Source organism: Podarcis raffonei, chromosome 4 (genome assembly GCF_027172205.1).
Source record: "Podarcis raffonei isolate rPodRaf1 chromosome 4, rPodRaf1.pri, whole genome shotgun sequence".
In the NCBI taxonomy this organism is placed as follows: Eukaryota; Metazoa; Chordata; class Lepidosauria; order Squamata; family Lacertidae; genus Podarcis; species Podarcis raffonei.
In genome coordinates this window covers 13,728,138-13,753,580 of record NC_070605.1, presented here as the reverse complement: position 1 = coordinate 13,753,580, position 25,443 = coordinate 13,728,138, and the positions used below count along the sequence as shown (strand labels likewise).

General features: G+C 43.3%; 1 protein-coding gene across 4 annotated transcripts in view; it reads right to left on the bottom strand.

Moving 5' to 3' along the window:
- DDIAS (DNA damage induced apoptosis suppressor) overlaps nt 1-25,443 on the bottom strand; it is a 27,694-nt gene extending 2,251 nt beyond the window's left edge. The window contains exons 1-6 of one of the 4 annotated variants that reach the window (XM_053385465.1): nt 25,230-25,443; nt 22,818-22,942; nt 18,369-18,494; nt 16,466-16,627; nt 14,195-14,312; nt 1,533-4,285 (exon numbers count right to left, since the gene is read on the bottom strand). In XM_053385465.1, the coding sequence (XP_053241440.1) occupies nt 1,808-4,285; nt 14,195-14,312; nt 16,466-16,627; nt 18,369-18,478 (2,868 nt within the window). In that variant the 5' untranslated portion in view covers nt 18,479-18,494; nt 22,818-22,942; nt 25,230-25,443 and the 3' untranslated portion in view covers nt 1,533-1,807. Of the gene's footprint in view, nt 1-1,532; nt 4,286-14,194; nt 14,313-16,465; nt 16,628-18,368; nt 18,495-19,399; nt 19,535-22,817; nt 22,943-25,229 lie in introns of those variants that run through there. The other 3 variants (XM_053385466.1, XM_053385464.1, XM_053385467.1) reach the window with 3 other exon arrangements.

Here is a 25,443-nt window from a genome sequence, read left to right as displayed (position 1 = left end):
CACAGTAATTCAGGTTTACTACCAAACGAGGTTAAACTAACCCCTTTCCAGCCCTGGGAGGATCGTGGAGTGTGCTCGTACGACACACCTACACACTGCAGCTGACACGCTAATGTGTCGCGACACACTGTTTGGACACACTGTTAACTCTTCCAGAGCCAGTGTGGTGTACTGGTTAAGAGCAGTAGACTCGTAATTTGGTGAACTGGGTTCGCTTCCCTGCTCCTCCACATGCAGCTGCTGGGTGACCTTGGGCTAGTCACACTTCTCTGAAGTCTCTCAGCCCCACTCACCTCACAGAGTGTTTGTTGTGGGGGAGGAAGGGAAAGGAGAATGTTAGCTGCTTTGAGACTCCTTCGGGTAGTGATAAAGTGGGATATCAAATCCAAACTCCCCCTCTCGAGCTGTACACATGCAGAACTCATGGTAAAAAGTATTTGCAAACAGAGTACTTGCAGGAATACTAAAAAAGCTTTCTGGACACATTTGGATACCCAAAAGATGTGCTTTTGGAATGCCACAAGGCAAACTGGAAGCAAGTAGCCCATTGTGTCAAGGCATCCATTTTTAACCATACGCATTGGATGGATCAATCAGCGGTGTATTGTTCCATATTCCTGGGTTTTTATAAGAGCTGCATTCCAGATGTTGCTTTCATTTCCCACAGCTGCACACCAAGGCCCAAAAAACTCCTTTCTGGTAGAGCAGAGCAGCTACAATTATTTCCATTTTAGTAGTTTCCCCTCGATTGTTCAAAGCAGCTTTTCTCTTCCCCCTCCCCCAATTTTGTACAGAAAATCCTGTACAAGTTAGTGGCACGCTACAGGAACTTGTGCATACTGTAAATGATCATCCTGAAACCTGTGTATACTATAAATGGGCATCCTAGATTTCATCCCCAATAAACAATCTGTATATTCATGACTGTAAGTACACAAAACCCAGCAGTGCTTTTCCTCCTAATGCACATAGGAAGCAGTGCTGATGGGAGATACAGCTCAGTTCACAAGGTTCCCTACCACTCATTTACACGACCAGGTTGCATAGAAAAACAACATGTGGAATTGATTTCAGGTGTCAGTTCAGATGTACACAGGACCTATTTCCATGTAAGTGGGTGCAGAAGGGCAGCCTTACCAATCCTCTAGAAGAGATACACTTCCCAACAGGGCAAAGCCTATCTTCTGCCCTATTCGCTGCAAGCAGCATTTAGAGCATGAGATTCTTAATCTCGCAATCTTGGGTTCAAGCCTCACGTTGGGCAAAAGATTGGGGTTGAACTAGATGACCCTGTGGACCCTTCCAGCCCTACAATTCTATCACAGGGGTGTAAATAAAGGTTCTGGTGGAGCGGCCACTGAAGGTGGGCCCCAGAGTGAACACAGCTTGGCATAAGCTTGCCTGGAGGGGCTACCCAAATCACCTCTCCTTTGTGTGCCACGCCGGCACTCTGTACCCTTCTGCTGCCCTCTATATTACACAGCAATAGAGCAGTCACCAGTTCAAAGCTATTGATAAAAAATACCCAGAGATAGAGGCAACATTTTATTTTGTCTTCCAGCAAATAGTGACTTAATGCTCAGTCCAACAGACATAATTCATTGTTTAAAAGTGCCAAGAGGAATAGCAAACAATAGTGTTTTTTCCCTTCAAAATAGCCCTTTCCCATTTCACAATCACTTCAGAAAACTACTCGTAACTGAGAACATGTCAAAAGGCACAACGCTGACCAAAAAGGATGTTTTGAAAGGAAACTTACATACAAGTAGATGAATTTGACAAAGTGGCCTCCAAGCTGGCTGTTTTATTACACGAACAGTTCAGAAGACCAATCTGCAGTGTTATGCATGCTGCCAGGTGTGGAAGAAGGGCCTGGCCCGTTGACGTCTGAAGAAGCAGAGGAGCTGAGGGATTCATTCATGAGCTGTCTGAGATAAACACCATCTTCAGGAACAGGTCCATCCTCAAATCTAGTCTCTGTCGGCTGTTGCCTTTTATGAATGAATTCTACCTTCCTTAAGCTAACATTAGACTTTGGAATCACAAACCTTACTTTGTTTTCAGAAAGAGGAGACTTCTCTGCAACTTGGCAACTGGCATCGCTCCTCAAAGTTTTTCCGTTCTGGAAAGCAAGTGGATGTATCCATTTTTTCTCCGACGGAGGAATCCATTCCTCATCATCGTTTTCAGACAGCCTCTGGGCTGGACTTACTTTGATAGATAGCTGCTGAGGACCAGATGAATTGATGCTAACAGAATTTGCATCGCTCGACTTTCTAGATTGCGGGAACTTGCTGACAAGCTGTTTCGCTAAATAATTTTTCAAGGAAGGCCTGGGTCTTTTGCATCTGGCATTGATCCAAGACAATTTATTCCGTGGCAATTTGGTAAGAATGGATTCTCTCCCTCTAGGGAGGCTTACTTGTCGAAAAGGTCTGGAAAGGGGAGTCGACTGGGAATCAGGAACAAAGCCTGGAGTACCTGCAGGGCTGTGCTCAAACTCAGATATGGAACCAGAAACTGGGGTGCTTGTTTTCTGATGAGGTGTAGTGAACACTTTATGTAAGGACAGTCCATGCCAAGAAGTATTCCAGCTAGCATCTTGCTCACTCAGCATAGCTTCAGATCTTATACACTTCTTGTTCAATGTGCCCTCCTGTGGAGAGAAAGCTGGTGCTAAGTTGAACAATCGTACAGTGGCTTCTGCCTGTCTGGTAGTAGCATCAAAGAGATCAGCTGAAGCATTGTAACTGCCCTCAGGGGAACCGGAACCGCTGACCTCAGCCTCTCTAAAATTATAATTTTGCACTTCTGAGAGCAACTCTCTCTCTTTTTCACAAACTTTGTCTGTTTTTTCACAAGTTTCCAGGGTGAAACCCTGTTCCTGGGTGTTTGTGAGATCAGCCATTTGGTTTAGTGGATCGCTAACACTTCCTGTATTTTCCCATTTGTCTAAATTACCATCCCCATTACAGTTTAAGTGGGTAGTCTTCCTGGTTTGTAAACAAGGGCTTTTGAGACAGTTGTTGGTAGATGAGCAGGAATTGAGACTCTTACAACTACTGACATCTTGGCCAACTCCTTCCTTGGATGACAGACAGCTTCCCTTTGAATGAGAACGTTTAATTCCAGTTGGGGTGGACCAAGGTGAAAGATCTGGGTGCTGGTTGGACCAACACCCCAAATTTTCCTTTTCTTCAGTGGGTAAAGAGGTATAAGAGGCTTCTTGGTGATATCTGTTGCTAACGAAGCATGGAAGATTCAGCTGGTGGCAAGGGAAATTATCTTCTTTGCACATTTCCATCTTCCCAGCTAGCTTCTTCAGTTTCTCACCTGACTCTTCAGTAATGAAATTGGCACTGCAAATGCCTGGATTGGGAGACGACTGCTTAAAAGGTCCATGGAATTCATCAGCGTTCTGACTGGGGAAATGCTCAGCTTTTGTTGGCAACACCATGGCTTTGTCATTTTCAATTTTGGCAATGAATTCATTGAAACTTTCAGATGATGGCAGCTCATCCCAAAGCCATGGAGCTTCTTGAGTGTTTTCACCTGCTCTAATGCGACTGGAAGATGGACCAAGGGAGGAAAGAGATCTATCGTATGTCTGGGGTGGGAATGAGGTCCATGATTTTTCCAGTCCATCGCTGCACTGGATGCTAATTTTTCTCAGCGGAGAGTCTCTCTCCTCTAATTCTAAGGGGCTAAGCAATGATCTGCAGTCTTTTCTTCTTAATGAGGAATAGCCTTCTGCTTCACTCTTTTCAGTGACATCGTGCAAATGACATTTCTTATCTTTCTGTTCTTTTTTCGTATTCACAGTCAGGTTACGGTCCTGGGGCTTGAAGACTGACAGGCTATGCAAAGAAACTGGACTATCATCCGAGTTTGGCTCATCCTGGGCAGCCTTGCTTGTACTTAGAGTTACAAGATCAGTGGCTGTTCCTGAAGAAACGCAGGAGGAAGTCAGTCCAAAGGATTGAGGCCAGAGGCTTGAAATAACATCTATGCAACTTGATGGAACTGCACCCAAGGTGCCAGAGCCATGCAGGCCACTGAGTTCTCTGCTTGGTTGATCAAATGCTGCAAAGCAGTCAGGAGGCCAGAAGCCCCCATGGCTATGTTTGGAGTAAGAACGTTGCAGCTCCTTGAGGTATTGTATAACAGTGCAGCCCACAAGACCAGCGTTTGGTACAACCATCTGACAGGCAGTGAGAGCTCTGGAGTTCTTGTCAATCTGGCAGCCATTTTGCACGGAGCCGGTGCCATCCTGCTTATCAGAATCCTGCAAGATAATAGAAGGTGCTCTATCAGCTAGCATACTTTACAAGAAGGTGCTTCTATTTTATAGCTCAAAACCTTAAGAGGTTTACCTGGACCAATCACTTTCATGAAGCTGATTACTTTAGATCAGGAACCTATGGGCCTCTAGATGTTGCTGGATTACAACCCCCATCAGCCCCAGCCAGTATTTCCAATAGCCAAGGATGATGAGAGTTGTAGTCCAGCAGAATTGCACCAAGACGAAATGCTTCGGTTCTGAAGCAAACATTCCCATTTTCATCACCACCTATGGCAGTTGTACACCTGGGTTCTGCATATGCACATCTATCAGCAAGGTACACATGGGTACACCTGGGTTTCCTTTAAAGTTATGTTATTGGGGAACAACATTATAGTTTTATTTGGTATCCGCATGTCAGTAAGGAGGATATTTATTGTTGTAGACAGACTGCACTGGAAACTGAGTTGCAGGACTGTGATTGAGTAAGGACTTGGGCTAGATCTGTGGGGTTGCAGTCATAGCCAGTTAGACAAGAAAAGGTGAAACCTATTAGGATTTCAGGTAAGGAGGACAAAGAGGAAGGCCCGAAAGCTACTCTTGCATATTAGCAAGCAGAGTTGAGGAAACTGTCAGGAACAGCAAAAGGAGTGTATAAACTGAGACAAGACCACAATCTGTGCTGAAAGACACTGCTGTTCTCCCTTGGGAACCCACAGCTACTCTTTGATATTGGACTTTTGCTTCTTAAGACAGACAAGGTTCTCATTAACTTCAATTTCTATCACAAATTTTGCACAGATCGTTGCACCCATGGGACTACGGGAAACAATCCCTTGCTCCAAAACTCCAGATACACAGGATTGAAATTCCAAGTTCCTGTAACTCCATGCTATAAGTTATCTAGTAAGCATCTGTTAAGCACTCAAGGGCCAAGAGGTTGTTTATACAGAAACACTTTCTCCTAACTACAACCAGTGGGCGGTTCTTTTCAACCACAGAATAGAAGGAAAGGCTAGCTGGCTGGATTCACTTGGAAGTTGTACTGTAAGGCAGAGGTGCTGTCTTGTGCCCAATATTAGGGGGACCTGGCATGCGACATGTGTCTGACGTCATATGTGTGATATCGTGTGCACAATGCACAAGAATGTTGCAGAGCAGCTTCCTCTCGTGCTCAGGGGGAGTCAGCCACAAAAGCACTCCGCACTTAGCCTCCGCCGCCCCTTAACATGGAGGGAGCCCATCCCCATCAGGAAATTTTGAGGAGTCTGAAGACACCTACGTCCTTTGGAGTTGGTGTGCCTGCTGTAAGGGGACTCCATGTGTCAGGGAACTGACATCAGAGACTAGCGGAGAGGGAAGTCGCTCCAAGGATGCAGGGGAGGGAACTAGCAAGGGGAGAGAGAGAGCTTCCGCTGGGGAAGGAAACCAAGGTGACACCAGGAAGAAAGGGGAGGCTGAGAGTACTTCAGAGGGAAGGCTCCGAGACTCTTCCAGTGAGATCAGTGGGGAGAGCGCAGGACCTCCGCTTGGCACGCCTACTCTGCACAGAAGGCTTCCGCGCAGAGAAGCTAGGCGGAGACTGGCTGTCAAGGAATTTTTTTGTTGGAAGAAGTTCAGGAAACGCCCACTGACGGATTCTGCCAGTGATTGAGACAGTCGCGTTGTAAGGGGCTGTCAAACTAGGGAAAGGTTTAGCTATACAACCCGTTTGGAGCAGTTTGGAGTTTTACGCACAAGCAACCCCAATTCCCACTACACCATGTTTTGAACCCAAATGCTTAGGTTTACAAGATTTACAAGGTTTACAAGGACCCTCTCCTGTCTATAATACAAGGAGGGTCAATCCAAATTGCAAACTGATGAGGGCACTAAAGCAAGCCCAGCACCAAATCTCTTCAACCACAACAAGTGTAAGATAGATAGATAATACTTTATTCGGCTATAAGCCCACAAGGTAAAACCAATCAATCAATAAAATAGCATTTTACATTCTAAAATATCAACTAAAATATTTCAACGCATAATCTCCTTCACGTTACATACAATCTCTAGATGTACCTTATTGTGGCCTTGGATATAAAGATGGTGGATAGAGTTTACTAGATTTTTAATAGTCATGCAGCATTCCATGAAGTCTTTTATATGAAAGAACTGAATTCAGGAATCTGGCAACCTGTAATGTTCTATAAGAGTCAATGTCCTGGAGTAGATAGGCTAGATGTAATTCAGGTGGTTTAGCAACAGTTTCCAAAATGATTGAACTCAGAATCCTTGATCGGGGAACAATATATAAAGGACAATTAAACAAGATATGATAAAGGGATTCTATTGATTTGTTGTCACATGCGCATAAAACAGAGGTTTTACCGTTAGAAAATCTATTGCTCAGCACATTTGAGGGGAACACATTAAATCTGGCTCTAACAAAAGCGAATCTATGCGACGCAACCGATAAGGTAGACAGATATCGAGGTATCTGGGACCTAAATGTAATGCCCTGATTTATCGGGGAACATGTACCTCCACCTGTAGTAAGATTTTGTTGCAAATCAACCTCCTCCAATCTTTGTTTGATAACCTTTTTTGCTGTAATTAGATCTAAATTTAGTATATTGGAAGGAGAGATTCCATAAGACAACAGTTTGGAATGGATTTTTGTTGCCCATGGGCTGGTAAATTCATCTCTCCAAAGGCACTGAATAAGATGGTAATTGGGCAATTTATGCCAAAGGGACAGCCAGTAATTAAAGGCATGTCTCCACATCAGGATCTCTAAGGAGGGGGTCTTAAGTTCTAAGCGAATAGCCGAGTTGCTTACACAGGAGGGTAGTTTCAAAAGGCGTCTGAGAAAAAGATTTTGCAATGTCACCAGAGGCATGAGGTTTACAAAAGCGCCCCATAAAGGGACCGCATAGGCCATAGTTGCAACCACTTTTGCACTATAAACTTTTAAGGCAGATGGAATATGCATAGCCCCCTCTGTAAAGAAAAAGCGTAATAGAGCGTAGATAAGGGCTTTGCCCTTATTTTGTAAGTATGTGATATGCGCTTTCCATCCCATATTATGCTGGAAGTAAATTCCTAGATATAGAAATTTGTAGACTTGTTCAATTGGCTTCCCCTCGAGTTCCCACCTATACAATTTACGACTCCTGGAAAAAATTAGGACTTTAGATTTGGAATGGTTAATAGTAAGTAAATTTGTTTGGCAATATAATGCGAAGATCTTAAAGGCCCTCCTCAAACCGATTCTTGAATATGAGAGGATCACCGCATCGTCAGCGTATAATAGTAAGGGGCAGCGATAGTCTGCAAGCCTGGGTGCATGAATGGTGGTTTGGGCCTCAACTAGGGGAGTTCTCATGTCACTAATATAGAGGTTAAAGAGATAGGGGGCAAGGATGCACCCTTGTCGTACCCCCTTATTTATTGGTACAGAGTTTGTGAGATCGCCCTCAGGTGTTAACCTCACCCTAGCAGCCGTCCCTTCATGTAATTTGATCATAAGCCACAACAGCCTTTTATCTATGCCCCACTTTGCCAATTTTTCCCATAGCAGCTCTCTAGAGATACTGTCAAAAGCTGCCTTCAGATCTATAAAAGCGGCACATAGAAGACCATGAGTGGGGGAAGAATACTTCCGCGCCAAATGATATAGAATTATTGCATGGTCAATAGAAGCACGATTTGGTCTAAACCCGGCCTGTTCATGGCCTATCAGATTGAAATCTTCGGCCCATTGGGTTAGTCTGGTTAGCAGGAAGCAAGTATAGATTTTTCCGATGATTGATAATAAACTGATATTACGATAGTTTCCTGGGTCCTCTGGTGGTCCTTTTTTATATATAGGAATTATGATGGACTCCTTCCATGATCTAGGTATCTGGCCCGTGGCATTAATTGCATCAAAGATTTTTGCAAGAATTTTGGCCCACCATGCTGGGTGTTGTTTAATAGCTTCCGCCGGGATCAGATCGGGCCCTGGGGCTTTATCAGTTTTCAGTTTAGCAATTAAATCAACTATTTCCTCCGGGTCAGTATCTGGCCATATGGGCAAGTGACATGAAAGAGTATCAGAATGAATGTTAGAGATAACTGTCTGGGAGAAATATTTTCTTAGAAATTGTTCCCATGTCGGGGCTGGTATAACCGTCAATGGGTATTTCCTCGATCTTTTGTTGATTAAATTCCAAAAACCACGAGAGCTGCGAAGCTTAGAGGCAGCAATCAGCGCTTGCTAACGTCTTAGCTGCCATTCATACTTGGCTGACTTCTGTGCCTGTTTGTAAGCAATTTTGGCCTGCAAGTACTCTGGTGGAAGAGTTTCAGCTCCAGAAGATTTCTATCTGTTGTAGATACAACAGAGAGAGAGTCTAGCTTGCTTACATTTGGAATCAAACCAAGGTGCACCGAACCTGGGTTGATCTCGGTTAACCAGGTGAGTCGGCATCGTAAAGAAGCTAGTTAAATCTACAGAGAGGTGGGAAAACCACTCCAATATCCTATTTGGTTCAGACAACTCCGCCACTGAAACAATAAGGGGTTCGGAGATATTCCTCTGGAAGAATTCTGCGTATTTTTGGGCCTGTTTCACAGACCATTTAATGCTTCTTACTTGAGCTGCGGCATTTAAACCTACATGAATTGGGTGTGAACTGCTAACCAGGTGCCAGTCAAGCGTTAGCTTGGCCGCTAGAGGTAGGTGGTCACTGGATTGTACATTGTCTACTTTAAAATAAAAGAAGTTTGAGAATAGGTCTTCTGAAACTAGAAGGTAGTCTAGGACACTATTTGATGTTGTGCCCAAATGAGTGAATTCTCCTGGCACGTCCGGAGGGCAATTGCCATTCAAAATGTTCAAATTCATACGAATGGCCAATTGATAAAGAAGGACTCCCGCCTCATTCACTCTGATGTCCTTAGATCTTCTTGATGTAAAAGAGATTAAATCAGATTTTGGGTAGGGGGGAGGTACCCACCACTTGGCCTTGATTATCCCATCCCAATTGGCGGCTGTACGTGCATTAAAGTCAGCACCCATTATCGATGGAATATTAGGGTACATAACATAGCATGCCAATAAATGATCTTCCAGAGAATCCCATCTATAATGGAGGTCCGATATAAGACCACCTGGAGGAAGATAAACATTGGTGATTAATAGGGAGAATTTTTCGCTTGAAATCAGACCTGTAAAGGCAAAAGGAGGAAAAGTCTGAACTAGCGAGAGTTTAGCGCTCATTTTAAGCGATATGGCGATTGCAAGACCACCTCTGGACCGGCCACCTTTTTGGGAGGGACTAGCTGGAAGTGATATCAGTTCAAAGCCATTTATATCTATTTTATCTTCTTCCCATGTTTCTTGCAAAAGGATTATCTGAAAAGAGTTTATATAGGACAAAAATTCGGGATCTAATCTTTTCCTTTTCCAGCCAGCAATATTCCAACTTAGGACTGCTAGCTGGGGACTTCTGTGTTGTTCTTTCAACAGTCAAAGCGAAGGAGGGGCAGACTCTCTGGAAGAGACAGAAGGTGTAACAAAAAAATCAGTTATTTTACATTGGGAAGATGGTAACTGTGAGGAGCCCTCCAAATTAGAATTTTTAACAATTTGGTTCGACTGTTGGAACACTGAGGGTGATCTACTAGAAGTAGATCCCTGAACAGGAAGTCTCTTCATTTCGAAATTCTTTGTACAACTTGACAGAGAAATACCCAGAGAGGGAGAAATTAAGTCCGTCGGAGGAAACCCTCTAGCAGATTTATCATCAGGCATTAGGATGATTTTATTGATGCGTCCCATCGGGTCTTCAATCGTTTCCGACGACGGGTCCCGAAGTGTAACATTCACATTTTCCTTTAAAGAAGGTAGTTGAGGGGACATCACGGGGGTGGTAATTGCGGAAGACTCTCTCAGGGGCATCACTTGTGGACTACTTCTATATCTGGTCGAAACTGGAGAAGATTCTAGCTCTGGCATAGATGAGTGAGTTAAAGAGGGATTTGAGTCAGGCAGGGAAATCAGAGTTTCGTCCTTAGGTGTGTTGGTCGATGGATGTAGATGAAGGTTAAGTGAGGATGGCAGAGCCTGGTTGTCTCGTGGAATAGCACTGGGGGCAGAAACAACTTGAAGATTTGAGTCTTGCAGGATGGTTTTTGTTTTCAAAATGGGGCTGAGCTGAAGAAGGTCGACCACTTCTGTCCGGTGAACCCAAGTGGGGTTGTTTGAAGCATCGTTAGTATCTTCCCCTCTGTGTTGGACTTGCAAAAGCTGTGATTTAAGCGTGTCAAATCTTTGCATCATCACCGACTGTTCTTTCGGAGGGAGGGCTCTGAACGAATCAATAAGTTCCCTTTCATCAAGGGCAGTCTGCAGATTTCCGTCCTCATATATGGCTGTTTGAGAGGGTATCGAGATTGGTCGAGAATGGCACGCTGCAGAATCATCGCAGTGGGGCCTGACAGTATTTTGAAGTAAGGCAGAGTCTCTTGTCCTAATGTCCTCACCGCCAGGGCACCTATTTAGAAGGGGTTTGATCTTGCTATCTGCAAAAACTCTCGTTGCTACGATATCGGCCATGGACAAAAGCGTTTTCCGCCTAACAATAATAGATGGTATCTTTTCAGAGTGGAACGCAAGTATCACCTTCAAGAAGTTGGTCTGTCGGAACAGGGGCATCACCGCATATAGGTCAATCTGGTGTTTCTTAATTTTTAAAAGTTTGCTTAAACCGTCTTTAGCCCCTTCTAGCGATGACCATCTTCCTATTTCCGACCTGACAGAAAGGCAACTTTTCTTGGGTTGCAGAGTTAATATCTGATTATTCAATTGGGAATTTAAGATATATTTAATATTAGTCTCCTTTCTTTTATCTGAATTGGGGTGAGGCAATAAGTTTTTGACCTCACAAACTGAAGATTGTGTTGTTGATTCAAGTTTTTCGACTTTCATGGAAATGTAATGGAACTGAAGGTACTTTTTATCACCTTTGGTGGACGTGCCCAAGGATTAAGGCCTTCTGGGAAACGATATATAATGAAATTAAGAAGGTGCTTAAGTGTACCTTTCATAAGAAACCAGAGGCTTTCCTCCTGGGCATGGTAGGCCAATTGGTGTCAAAGAAAGACAGGACGTTTTTTATGTATGCTACAACAGCAGCAAGAGTTCTACTAGCAAAGTATTGGAAGACACAAGAACTACCCACACTGGAAGAGTGGCAGACGAAGGTGATCGACTACATGGGACTAGCAGAGATGACGAGCAGAATCCGTGACCAAGGGAAAGAGACGGTGGAGGAAGACTGGAAGAAATTTAAACTTTATCTTAAAAATTCTTGTAAAATTATTGAGTGTTAAAATGTCATGGGTAAAGCATAGCAGATTTGCAGCGATAAATGATTGGACAAGAGGAAAGAAAAGGGTTAAAGAAAGGAATTAATAAGTAATTCAGACCAGGGGTTGCTGAAAAAAATTTAGAACAGGGATGCAGAAAAGGGAGGCATGGGGAAGTCGTTGAAATTGGGTATACGAAAAAATTTATGAAATTATACATGTTTATATGTTTGTTTGTTGGTGTTTGTTGTTTGTATTGTCTTATATTATATGTTGAAAAACCAATAAAAATTTTATAAAAAAAAACAAGTTTTTCGACTTTCAGCAAGATATTGGATAATTGTGAAGATACCTCATCCAGCCTTTTAAAGATACAGTGAAGGGTCTTAATTACTAAGTGTAACTGCTCACAACTGGGGAACTCCCCCATGTCAGATGTTAAACCATCATCCTGTGTTGAGAGTTTTTCTTTCATATTTTCCTTTACAGGCTTTACTTTTGAAAAATTTTGAGTCGTCAGAGTTGGAGTGGCTTCTAAATCAATTAGAGGTAGGAAGCGATTTTGGGTTTCCACCGCAAAGCAATGCTCAGCATTGTCACTCCCTCTTCTATTCCGGTGTGGCACCAACCTTAATAGTTTTGGTTTAGGGGATGATAGGGGCTCGTCAAAGTCTCTCAAGCGTTTGTTCTGACCCATACTTTCCTCAGGCAAAGGATTATACGATTCTTAAAATAACATAACATTTAACACACAAGTAAGATAGTTAAGACCACCAGAAGATGGCACCGTGGGTGAAAGCTCCTTGGATGGATAATAATAGTGAAGTTTTCCTCTCCACTGCGGTAAAATCCACTTACAACATCAGTCTTCTGTGGACACCTCGGACCCAGTTTGCAGAAGCTTTTCACAAGGGGAAGTATTGAAATGTGACAGCCTCAAGATGTCTAGGGGGTAGGGTGCCAAATGTCCTGGCTCCACTGGCCTCTCTCAACCCTCTATGACAGCAGCCTGGGCACAAACGATGACCACACAGCGTCTTCCTCTTAAGCCCTCTCTCCAATTAGGATAATGGCGTTCTCTTCTCTTTTAGCAGCCGAGGCCGGCCCGCTGATAAGAGAGAAACAAGGAGCAGTCTGCAGCAATCTGGAGCAGGGCCAAATTTCTCAGAAAGTTGCCATAGCATGTAGCTGCAGCAATTATAAAATGCTTCAAAGACTGACTGGGTCAGTTAAGATAAAATATAAAGGATTAAGAGAAGATTAAAAGAAATCCGAAGAGCACCGGTAAGCGCGTCTTACCTCGGCGCCATGTTGAAATCGCCAAAGACTATGTGTGTGCTCATATTAAAAAGTATTTGCATATAAGAAACTAGCATGTTAGGAAAACAATTATGTAGACCCCCCCACAGTCACATGAGGACGCATCTGCACCCTCAGGTGGTGTACTCCAGACACAGATTTACTTCGGTGAGAAGGAAGCCTTGGTTTTTTGCTCTTCCTAGAATCTAAAAGTCACAAAATAGATATTCTGAGGAAGAGACCCTTCCTCATAAGCAGCTTTATTCTCATTAATACCCCTCATTATAATTCCTCACATGTAAGGCGTCTGGAGGCAGATGCCCAAACTCAGAGGATATCTGTGCAAACTGACAGTAACCTCTCTCTCTCTCATCACAAACAGTCTACCTATTTCCAACTCTAGGTTGTTGAACAGAGAGATTGAAAATGAAAAAAATAAAATCAGCAAGCCTAGAGTAGGATTATTGTTGCAGTGATTTGATTTTGTATCTCTCCCGGGAGCTGTGCCTTTGATTGAAGGGGGAGCGGGAAAATATCCAAACATGCTTCAAGGAGCCGTTGATGGCACATGTTTACTTTTAGCAGTTGGAACTGGATGGTCTCATAGCCATCACTTGGAAAAGTCAGAACGCTGGAGGCATATATATTATTAGTTCGCACCTTATGGATCAAGAAATTCAAGCTTCATTTTTGGTAACTGCCTCTATGTTCCTGCTTGGAGGCAAAGCGATCTGAACACAAATTCCCACTCCTCTTCTAATTCTGAAATGCAGCCAGACTGATTTCCTGGTGCAGACATTAATGTTTTGCCGTAGGAAATACTAGTCATGTTTGGTGTCTTAATTTTAGTTAAAATACCAATTGTGAAGTAACTAGTGCAGAACGAAAAAATGTTTTCCAATTCTTCCCCCCCTTTCACATGCAGACATTTTTTTGGAGTGTGTGTGGATTTTGGTGACGAGTTATTTTTTTCTGGGTGGGGGACGGGATAGGGCTTGCCATTGATATAATGCAGAAGCAAGTTATTTCTCTTTCTACATTTCAAACAATTCAGTTTCTTGGGCCAGCTATTCCACACCCTCTAGAATGCCCCAGATGCTAAAAAGGTTCCAGGGCATCTGAGGGGTGGGGGTGGGTTAGGGTGAAATATAGAAATAAGGCAGTCATGCACAAAATTTGGCAGCTTTATCCCCCCCCCACCGAATGATGCTCATCTCCCCCAAGAATGAGTTGTGCATTCTTTGAGCAAAACATGCTGGTGGGGTGGGGGTGAGTTACCTTAACTCCAAAGACAAATTTCTTCCCAAGGAAGCACGTTTCAACTGCTTGAAATACCAAACCCAGAACTTCATCCCTGTCTGGTCCTCTTGCTTCTTGTTTCAGTTCTTCAATGTACCTTGAATAAAAGTGTTACAAAAAATTACTGACTGGATACTGCTTGTCTTCTGAGACCTATAAGGAATTTAAGGTCCAAGTGTCAAAATATTGCTGTGTTACACTTCGCAGCAAGCTGCGAAGAGATAACTCAGCAAAATGCACTTCCATTCAAATAGCCAGGACATCACTAACTGTGCTATGGGGTGCAACCTTACCTGGGAGTAAGCCTTAATGAACACAGTGGGACTTACTTCGCAGTAAACACACCCAGGATTGTTTGTGCACATGTATTAGCAAGTTGAAAATGTGACCTGGAAATGTCTGCTTGCGTATCAGAAAAGGACAGCATCCATCGTATTCAAATTTTAATGCCTCCCTCAATCCCTCTACAGTGGTACCTCGGGTTAAGTACTTAATTCGTTCTCGAGGTCGGTTCTTAACCTGAAACTGTTCTTAACCTGAGGTACCACTTTAGCTAATGGGGCCTCTCACTGCTGTAGCACGATTTCTGTTCTCATCCTGAAGCAAAGTTCTTAACCTGAGGTACTATTTCTGGGTTAGAGGAGTCTGTAACCTGAAGCATCTGTAACCTGAAGCATCTGTAACCCGAGGTACCACTGTACAATAGAATATGCTGAACTCAGGTTTTCCAGGCCTGCCATGAAAAAGGAAACAGATTCCCTCCTTCCTTCCATCTTCTTTGTATGTATCAGGTTTCTTGGGACAGTCTCCCAGGTTTATCAAAGATCTTTACCTGGGGCCTTTGAGAGCTGTTCTCAGTTACAGCAGATACTTGTAAATACTGGACAAGATGAACCAAAAGCCTGAATACACTGAAACCTGAAAAAGGCTTGAAAATTATGAATTTGGGAACTGTTGTTGTTGGCATCTGTCCGTCTCGGGAGACGATGGAGGATTATGCCTTTGGGGGTGAACTCAAGCTTTTGGAAGGTCGCAACGCCTACTGTGCTGTAGAGACCGATGTGGGAGAGACATGTTTTGTTGCAGCTGGGGCAGATGACGGTGTCTGGTTGTGCTGCTGCAGATGCACCAGGGCGTTTCTTCTCCCTGTGCTTCTCCCAGCAAAGGGGTGAATGTTACCATGTCTATCCCCATATGAAGAGGGTCTTTTTGAATTGCACGGAGAGAGAATTCTACAAGTTGTTGCTTCTGTTATAATCTGGCTACCCTTAATGGAGTACTGGAATAAGGTATCAAAGTCCACATATGAATTTGAGCAACTCAGTCAATTATTTCGTTATCATTTCTTTCACTTGCACCCTGCTGTTCCCAAAAGAGCTCTGAAGAGCTTTAAATGGCTCCCAGGTGGCTAAAAAGCCTGGCTTAGTATCAGAAATAGAAGTGAGTCATATGACAACAGACTGCTATCTGAGCTTAGTTAGCATCAATCAGGGCTCCTGAGAATCTTTACTTTGCTTCTTTTTTAAAAATACAGTTTTGGCCCCCCCGCCCCCCCGGCCACTGTTTCAAACCTTGGTCCAAATCATCATTCTCTTATAAAGCATAGAAGTTTGAAAACACAAAAGCATTTTCTCATGGCCTCTGACTGTTATCAGAACCCTTCATTTTTGTCCATCAGTGGCTCATCTCCTTCTGCAAATCCTGCAAGACAGTTTAACTTAAGTATGCTACATTATGCTGTACCTGCTTTGCTCTAGCTTACCTCAGTGTTACTCACTGGTACACATGCAGTGTAAAGCTTGAATTTTCTGGACAAAGACTGATTATTGCCATTTTTTAAAATGCAGGGCATGAAGCAATCATGCTCCCTTTTTCTTAGAAACTGAAATCAGGGTTAGGTGGCAAGATGTAGTCATTGTTTGCTCTTCTTTCATCTTACAGATGGATGTTTATATACACAAACATCAATTTAAAAAAAATGTTTTAAGGAAAGCTGAGAGGAGACTTGAGTCCAGATTTGTCCAGGGATCCACCCCACTAGAATGTGCTGGGCTTGCTGAATGTCCACAAATTTCATAGCTGCACAGATTTAATTGCCCCTATTAATAAATACCAGCTTGGTATCCAAGCAGCAAAATGTGCCGCAACTGTTTTTAGAGACATAATTACATCACATGCAGTCTGGGATGTACTGGGGGGGGGAGGGGGACACACTCATTTTCAGCAGAGAAATGATGTTGCATTCCTTACCTCTGCAGTCCCTTTGCTGTCACTCCAAAGAAAGTATCCAAACAGCTTCCAAATACTGTCACCTCAAATACATCACGAGTGTCAGCTACCTCTAGTGAGAGTCGATACCTGTAGTTCGCTTCCCTAGAGTCACCTGAGCAGCCACACTTCAGGCAACTGTACCTGTTAAAAGACCAGATGAAAAAGCTACTGGAAGCTGACAAATATTGCAGGTGCATACCAGCTTCCCAACCTAAGTCTTTAATCACCTGTCATCTTAATAATCTAACAGCACAATCCTTTGCATATTTGCTCGGAAGCAAGTTCCACTGAGTCCCATTAGATTCACTGCCTAGGAAGTGTACTTGGGATTGTTGCCTTAGGAAAAAATGAGTGGAAATGGCAAAAGCGACCTGCTTTCACAGGTTCTGAGCGGAGGAAACCTGGATTCAAACCTCGGCTCAGATTTGGACTCACAGAAGTGGTTAGGAAAAGGCAGTCCCCATCTGCAACAGACAATTTAATTTCATAAGTGAGAAGCGGTGGGAAACAATCCTGTATGGGAGACTCACTCTGTGACCTCCTGGGGGAACAGAACTGGTTGCAGTTATATACTCTGTGTGCGCTCTTTGTCATTTTGTATGTTCTAAAAGAGAGAGCTGACTCTTTAGAGGCCAGAACTATGCCCTGCTTCAGATTAAGCCCTAAAGGGGGAATTAAACCTGGCAATGCATCACAATGAAAGGTGGGCTACTCGGTGAACAATTGAAAAATGAGAATTAATCTATATTGTGTTAGAAGAATTACAGATTACTGGAAACGATGTTGACATACTTTAGAGTGTAAATGTTAACAGATTTATGAAAGCAGAAGCTTTTCCGGACTAGGCTTCACTTATCACGTACCGCTGAACCATGGAGCTCCCCCGTGTGGCGAATCTTTCAACTGCAGTTCCAAATACTCAAGTTTTTCACCACAGTTTAAACTATGGCATTTGCCTTCTGCTGCCCCATGTGATGAACTTCCAAGCCTGAGGATCGAATGAGGCCCCGCTATCTGGCCCTTAGGACTTTCTCTATTCCACTCTCTCAAGGCCACACTCCCCCACTGACTCTGCTCCATGTCCTTGGATGCTTTGCCTGTCTGGAAGGTGTCCTTGAACTGTGACAAGTCCTCTTACTTGCCTGCTTGAAGGCTGTGTGTGTGGTCACTGTGTGGAAACTGGGAGGGGTGGCTAACACCCCAGAGGACAGGATCACACTTCAAAACGACCTTGACAGATTAGAGAACTGGGCCAAAGCAAACAAGATGAACTTTAACAGGGAGAAATGTAAAGTATTGCACTTGGGCAAAAAAAATGAGAGGCACAAATACAAGATGGGCGACACCTGGCTTGAGAGCAGTACATGTGAAAATGATCTAGGAGTCCTGGTTGACCACAAACTTGACATGAGCCAACAGTGTGACGCGGCAGCTAAAAAAGCCAATGCAATTCTGGGCTGCATCAATAGGAGTATAGCATCTAGATCAAGGGAAGTAATAGTGCCACTGTATTCTGCTCTGGTCAGACCTCACCTGGAGTACTGTGTCCAGTTCTGGGCACCACAGTCCAAGAAGGACACTGACAAACTGGAACGTGTCCAGAGGAGGGCAACCAAAATGGTCAAAGGTCTGGAAACGATGCCTTATGAGGAATGGCTAAGGGAGCTGGGCATGTTTAGCCTGGAGAAGAGGAGGTTAAGGGGTGATGTGATAGCCATGTTCAAATATATAAAAGGATGTCATATAGAGGAGGGAGAAAGGTTGTTTTCTGCTGGATGGATCTTATGGGAGTTGAAGCTCAACATTCGAAGGGCCACAGCTTTCCTGTTTGTGCTGTGCTAGATGGTAGTCCAAATTTATCAGTGCTCTGGAGTGGACTTACCTCTTTAAATCTAGGAGTAGCCTGGAAAAGCAGTTTTGACATGAAGGATATACAAAATTGGAGTTCTGGACAGAAATTATAGAAGCAGCCAGGAGATGTCTGCCATTCATGTGCTCCCAGGGTTAGCTACTAAGAGACAACATAGTTTATTGTTAATCATACCAAGTCTGCTCACATTCCTACAGTGAATGTTTCTTAAGCTAGACATGCATCACTCAATGCGATTTGTAGTATAGCAGCCACCAATTCTGACTCTCTGTTATTTTAATTGACAAAAAGCTTTATTGTTTGCACTTTACCCTGGCCTTCCCTTTGACACTTGATACACACACACACACACATATCAGGACCCTATTCTCTTGAATATAATTTATTTCAAACTGGTTTTAATATTGTATTTTTTATTGCTGTAATCCACCCTGTGATCTCACAGTGGAAGGCTGGTAAGAAATAAAATAAAAAATAAAAACTACTTGGACTGTTAAGAGTCCCTGATATGTAGTAATTTAGGTTGTGTGGCCCATGGAGTGCAACAGGTAATTAGCTCCACTGCCAAAACCAGGGGTTGGCAACTTCCAGATAATAGGCTTAATTAGATCCAGCACCTGACATTAAGATGTAATGTGAGGTGCGAAGCAGGTAAGGACATGGCTACAAAGGGGTAATCAAAGTTAGCTCTGTATTGTTCCTTTGCAAGCAAGAGCTTGCTGACATCAACGGCCGGCTGATCAACATTGACAGCAAACATGGATGGGACTGGCTACACTAGAGCTCCCCATCAAAACTCTCTAGTGAATTGTGACAGCTCATTCACCAATAACCTTATCCGTTGCATCTCTGCATAACTCATTGTTCAGAACTTGCTTCCTTCCAGTGAGCAGGTGAATACAGAAAGCATACTTCTCTGAGGGTAGGTATTATTATTGGGATTCTTTAAAAATGGGGAAGTTTTTCAGATACAAGAGTAAAGGTTCCGATTTTAAATTATGGAATTGGACAGAGCAGGGGTCTGAAGTTGGGAAAGCACTAACCAAAACATTTCAGCAAGATATGCTCTTGGGTTTCAAAGCAGAAGGCAAAACAAACTGGCACATGTATTTACTCATCTACAGGACTGGCTAATGCCTTAGTGACTCATTTGCTGGAGCAGAATGCAAGATCAGCACTTGGAGTGTAGAAATGCAAAAGAAAAGCAGTTTTGGTTAGAAAGGGCCTCTGTACAGCAATAACCTAGGGAAGATATAACAGTTAGCCTTAATATCTACTTTCTGACTACTTTCATTGCTCTTCAGGGTAACCTAAATTTTCAGCAATTTTCATGCTGCACATTTACATTTACCAGGAAAGTTTCCCCACTCTATTTTGTTAATCTCATCTCTCTTCCCCACTCTTGCTTCTACATATTTTGTATTCTCTGCCTTCTTTTTCTTTTTCCTGGTTTTTTATTTATAAAAAAAGACTTAAGTGACTAATTCATGCATCGTGGTAGAAGTGGGTTCTGAACACAAAACATTGTTGGCACAGATCTGTATCAATGGACAATGGAATGTGCCTCTGGGGGTGAAGTCAAACCACTGTGCTAGCAGCACTGAAGTGACCTCTCTGGGCACAAGGCTGGCCAGTGTGTATGGAGGGCCTAGGCTGCCCAGATGACAAGACTCCCCTTTTGGCTTGCTGATAAGGCCCAAAGGAAAGCAGAGCAATATGTCTGGCACCAGCTTGGCTACAGGAGTTGCTGGAAGGAGGTGCACAAGTTGCCATCCATCTTAGGAACTCCATTCTGGATTTGTGTAGGGTTTACTTGTTAGCCTTTTCTTCTGAAGATTGCACACAAGGCAGAGGAAGTTTAGGATCAGAGATTCAACGCTATGCTAAAAGTGTTAGTTCTTACAATGGCACTAGAATCTTCCTTGGTTTTGTCTTGTTGGTTTCTGCATTTACATGTTCCCCATACAAATCTCAGTGAAGTATGAAATTTTCAGCTGCTGGAGCAGTAGGCGGATTTCAGCCCTCTAGTTTTGAAGCAGACTTACTTAATTCAAATACCACATCACAAGGAGAATTTCTTCCTCAAAAAATTCCACAGAAGTATATATGAACACAAGAAAAATCCTGCAGGTGGATCAATGACCAGGTTCTCCCTTCACTGTCAGAGACTGTAAGTTTCTGAGTACCAGAAACCGCAGAGGTGAAGAGTGTTGTTGCGTTCAGAAATCTGGTTGGTCACTGTGAGATCTGGATACTGCACTACATGGGCCTTTAGCCTGATTCAGGAGGTTCTTTTTATGTTCTTACCAGGCCAAATTTCCATCAAGCCCAGCATCCTGTTCTCACAGTGGCAAACCAGGTGCCTATGGTAAGTCCACAGGCAGGACATGAGCGCAACATTCTTCCCACTTGTGGTCCTCATAAACTGGTCTTCAAAGATGTACAGTGCTGCTATCATGGCTAGTAGCCTTATTCTCCATAAATGTATTCATTCATTTAGAAAAATGTACGGGCTGCTTAATAATAAAAAACCATCTAAGTATACACAATTATATAAAACAATTATCAATGATTCACAGATAGACTGAACTAATATATATGGCTAAATGATATATATGGCTAAATTATTTGTCTGGGTAGGCTGGCTGGAAGCTTTTTCTTTTTTGTCTAACCCTATTTTAATATGAACAATCATCTTCACCCATTTTGCTTACAACTGGGGCCCTGGGGATGATACTAGCATTCTAGCACCTGGTTTGTTATGAAAGGCAACCTATCAATACAATACAATAAAAATGAGGGTTGCAACTCAAGCACTTTAACCCTGGACTGTACAGCAGCAAAGATTACCAAAGGACCAATACCACTTCAGCTCGGGTCAAGAGCAAAATTAAACTTAATTTTAATGTTACAAGAATAAAGCTAATGAGAGTCCTGGGCGCAAGCATCTGCTAAGATGTAGCTTGCAGGTGCAGCAACTTAAATCTAGTACTTCTGGAGCAATCATATTTCTGCCTAATTTACCTCAGGGTGCTAATGCACCTTATTGCATGTGACTGCACAACCAGCTGTGTTTGAGTAATTTTGGATTAATTAACACTCAATAAACTGGTAGGGTGACTTGTAAGAAATATGTGGCTTGGGAGATGTTATGAGGAAAGTGCACACAAGAACAGCAGAGAAGCAAAATGTTAGGCAAGAAATTACTCTTTTCTTTTTTCCTGACATGGCTCCTACATTTTTATAAACTGCTCAGTACTGTGTGTTTTAAAGAGAGAGTATGGTGGAGTGGACAGAATAGCACACAACTTGGAACACAGAGACCTGGGTTCAAATCCTTATTCAGCCATGAAGCTCTCTGGGTATTTTTTGACAAGTTGCTATTCCTCAACTTATAGGAAGGAGGAAAAGATGACGTATGCCAGTCATTCTGAGCTCCTTGGAGGAAAGGTGCGATATAAATATAAAAATAAGCTTTGGGACCCACCACAACCATCAAGTCAGTGTGGAATAAAAAGCATTCATACTAAACAAACATTCTGGCCCCTAAGCTACAAAATCCATTTCAAAATAAAAATACAATAATATGTTGATTGTTTGCAATACATTCCAATAAACCATAGTTTGTCAGTGGTTCCCTGAAAGAAAGCTTGTACACTTCCACTGTGTGTACAACCACAAGATGCTGTTGTGTATGCTTTAATGAGCATGTAGTGAGGTCCAACAGCTATACCTTAAAACACAGGCAGAGGGAATATAGATTTGGATGCACTGGTGGATTGCTACATGATTTTCAGCTGAGGTACAATGGTTTCAAATTCCCAGTTATTTCACAGCAGCAGCAACAAAAATGCTGTCACCCCCACTTTAGCATACCCTCCAACATTTCTCTGACAAAAATAGAGATGATGAAGAAGAAGAAGAAGAAGAGGAGGAGGAGGAGGAAGAGGAGGGGTTTGGATTTGATATCCCGCCTTTCACTCCCTTTAAGGAGTCTCAAAGCGGCTAACATTCTCCTTTCCCTTCCTCCCCCACAACAAACACTCTGTGAGGTGAATGGGGCTGAGAGACTTCAAAGAAGTGTGACTGGCCCAAGGTCACCCAGCAGCTGCATGTGGAGGAGCGGAGACGCGAACCCGGTTCCCCAGATTACGAGTCTATCGCTCTTAACCACTACACCACACTGGCTCATACTACTGGATGTCCTACCGTACCCTCCAACACTTCTCTGATGAAAAGTAGGGACGTTCTAAGGAACAGAGGAACATTCTGGGATCAAATCAGAGACTGGGACGGTTTCTGTCCCTGGAAAATACACTTGGAGGGTCTGCCTTAAGCTATTGGAATCCTTGGTCTGTGGTAATGCAGGTGCCGATTGTAGTTATACTGCAAATTTCCTAGTGTATAAAACCCATGGGGTAAGTAACTGGCTCAATGCCAAGCCATTATTTTGTACAGTACCTGGTTTAAGGCAGATGCCTGCCTTAAAACATGTCGCAGAGTCCTTTGCAATGAGCCAGGGGATCCATAGCAGAATGTGCACATCAGGATTTCCTTGGCCAGAGGAGTCAATCTGGAAAAGGGTGCTGGGAGGAAAACACATTAAAGGGGGGAAGCTCTGTGCTTTATATGTTTTTAACAAGTACAACTTAATCTTTGCCCTTTTAAATAGCAAGCAAGCACAAGTGGTTGTAAAATTGTTTTGATGTACAGTAAGCTCACAACTTACACACATTTAGCTTGTGTACATTCTGCTTTGCCTGCTTGGCAATTAAAAAAAATTTTTTTAAGGGGTGAAAAAAGAGCAGGCATCCAGGAAAAAATCCCAACGGCCATGATGCCTGGAATGTAACCTCACATATATTGAAGGCTTACTGTATTTTGCTACTGGTTTTGTTACTTTACATTTTACACATTTTGAAAAATAATAATAATGAATGCCATCATGGGAGAATGACAGAATACAAATACGTTAAAGAAACAAAATGAAACTATGTGGCTAAAGGAAGGGCAAAGCCCCTTTTCTTTTTTTACATGGTACAGTGACCATTTGTATCTCACTTGAGACAGGAAGAGCAAACAAGGACTCCTGCCATTCCCAGTCATGGTGGACTATTGGAGAGTTCTCCTTGAGTAGAGTGTACACTCTTTCTTTGTATGCCATTTGTGTGGTGTGATAATGTATTTTCCTTTTCATTCACAATACAGTGGTACCTTGGTTTACAACCATAATCCGTTCCGGAGGTCTGTTTGTAAACCAAAATAGGTTGTAACCCAAGGTGCGCTTTCACCAATGGGGCCTCCCAAAAAAATGTGTTCATAATCCCCCCCCCAAAAAAGGGGGTTGTAATCCAAAAAAAAAAAAAGGTTACAAACCACAACACACACTTCCGGGCTTGACATGTTTATAATCCAAGACGTGTACCACTGTATCCTGAAAGCTCTTATGGGTGAATAATGCAAAGGCATTCAAGATGCTTGCAACAGTCCTCCTTTGCTGCATGTTGCAAAATGAAATAAAAACATTTAAAAAGAAATAAGTAGAATAAAACGGTAACACGGGGGTTTGGGAGCTGCCTAGTGACAAGGAAGGGTGGCAACAAGAGTGGTGGCTCCCCGATTGTGGAATGCTCTCCACAGAGAGGCTTGCCTGGTGCCTTCATTACATGTCTTTAGGCGCAAGGCAAAAGCATTCCTCTTTACCCATGCCTATGGCTATTAAATAATCTATGGCCTGTGAAATTGTAGGGGAGAGGACTGTTATTATGATGACTATTTTATTATCTGTCAGTATGCTTTTTATGTTTTTATCATTGATGTTCTGTAATTTTTTTTAACGCTGTACAGTGGTACCTCTGGACACGAACGGGATCCGTTCCGGAGCCCCGTTCGCATCTTAGAAGCAAACGTAACTAGAGATGGCACGTCTGCACACGCACGCATCACTTTTCACTGCTGCTGCGCATGTGACGTTATTTTGAGCGTCTGCGCATGCGCAAGTGGCGAAACCCGGAAGTAACGTGCTCTGTTACTTCTGGCTTGCCGCGGAGCGCAACTCGAACACGCTCAACCTGAAGCGCATTCAATCCAAGGTATGACTGTATACTACCCTGGGGTCTTTTGATAAAGGGTGGTATATAAATTGAATTAATGGTAGTAACAATGGCAGTAGTAGTCCAACCACAGGCACTGGTTTTGATCTCTAAAGCCTTAAACGGCTCAGGACCACAATACCTCAAGGATCACCTCTCTCCATATGAACTGACCTGGAGCCTGAAATCATCCTGAGGCCCTTCTTTGGGTGCCTCCTCCACTTGAGGTCCGGAGGGTGTCACCACAAGAACGGGGTCTTTGCTGTGGTGGATCCCTATTTGGGAAATGCTCTTCCCACGGAGGCTCACCTGACACCTTCATTATGTATATATTTAGGAGAAAATATTCCTCTTCTCTCAGGCATTTGTCTGATTAAACCAGGGTTTCCCAATCTTGGTTCGCCAGCTGTTTTTGGACTACAATTCCCATAATCCCTAGCTAGAAGGACCAGTGGTCAGGGATGATGGGAATTGTAGTACCAAACAGGAAGAGACCCAAGTTTGGGAAACTCTGGATTAAACAATCCATGGATTTTTAAACTGTTTTTTGTCTGTTACTACGGTATGTATGTCGAGGTTTTTATAGTGTAAACCGCCCTGTGAACCCCAGATTAAGGGCGGCACAGAAATTTAATAATATTTTTCGGGGGTGGGTGTTTCGGGCGTAGCATTAAGGGGCCAGTGGGAGGGGACACGAAGGAAGATTACAAAGAGGAAGAAAGAGACATTGGTTAGAAAAATGGGTAGGGAAACGGGGGGGAGGGAGAAGCGCCTCACTCACCACAGACTTTCAACTTCCCTAACGCCCCCTACCACACATTCTCCTCACGCTCCAGAGGAAGTGACGACACCAGAGCCGCGCACCAATCAGAGAGGGGGAGAGAGAGCCCCGCGCGAGACCCAAGACACCGCCGGCAATGCCAACAAGGTCTGTTTTTCCCGCCTCGGCCGAAGGCAGCCAATCGCCGCTCAAGCCCCGCCCGGCCTCCCTTCGC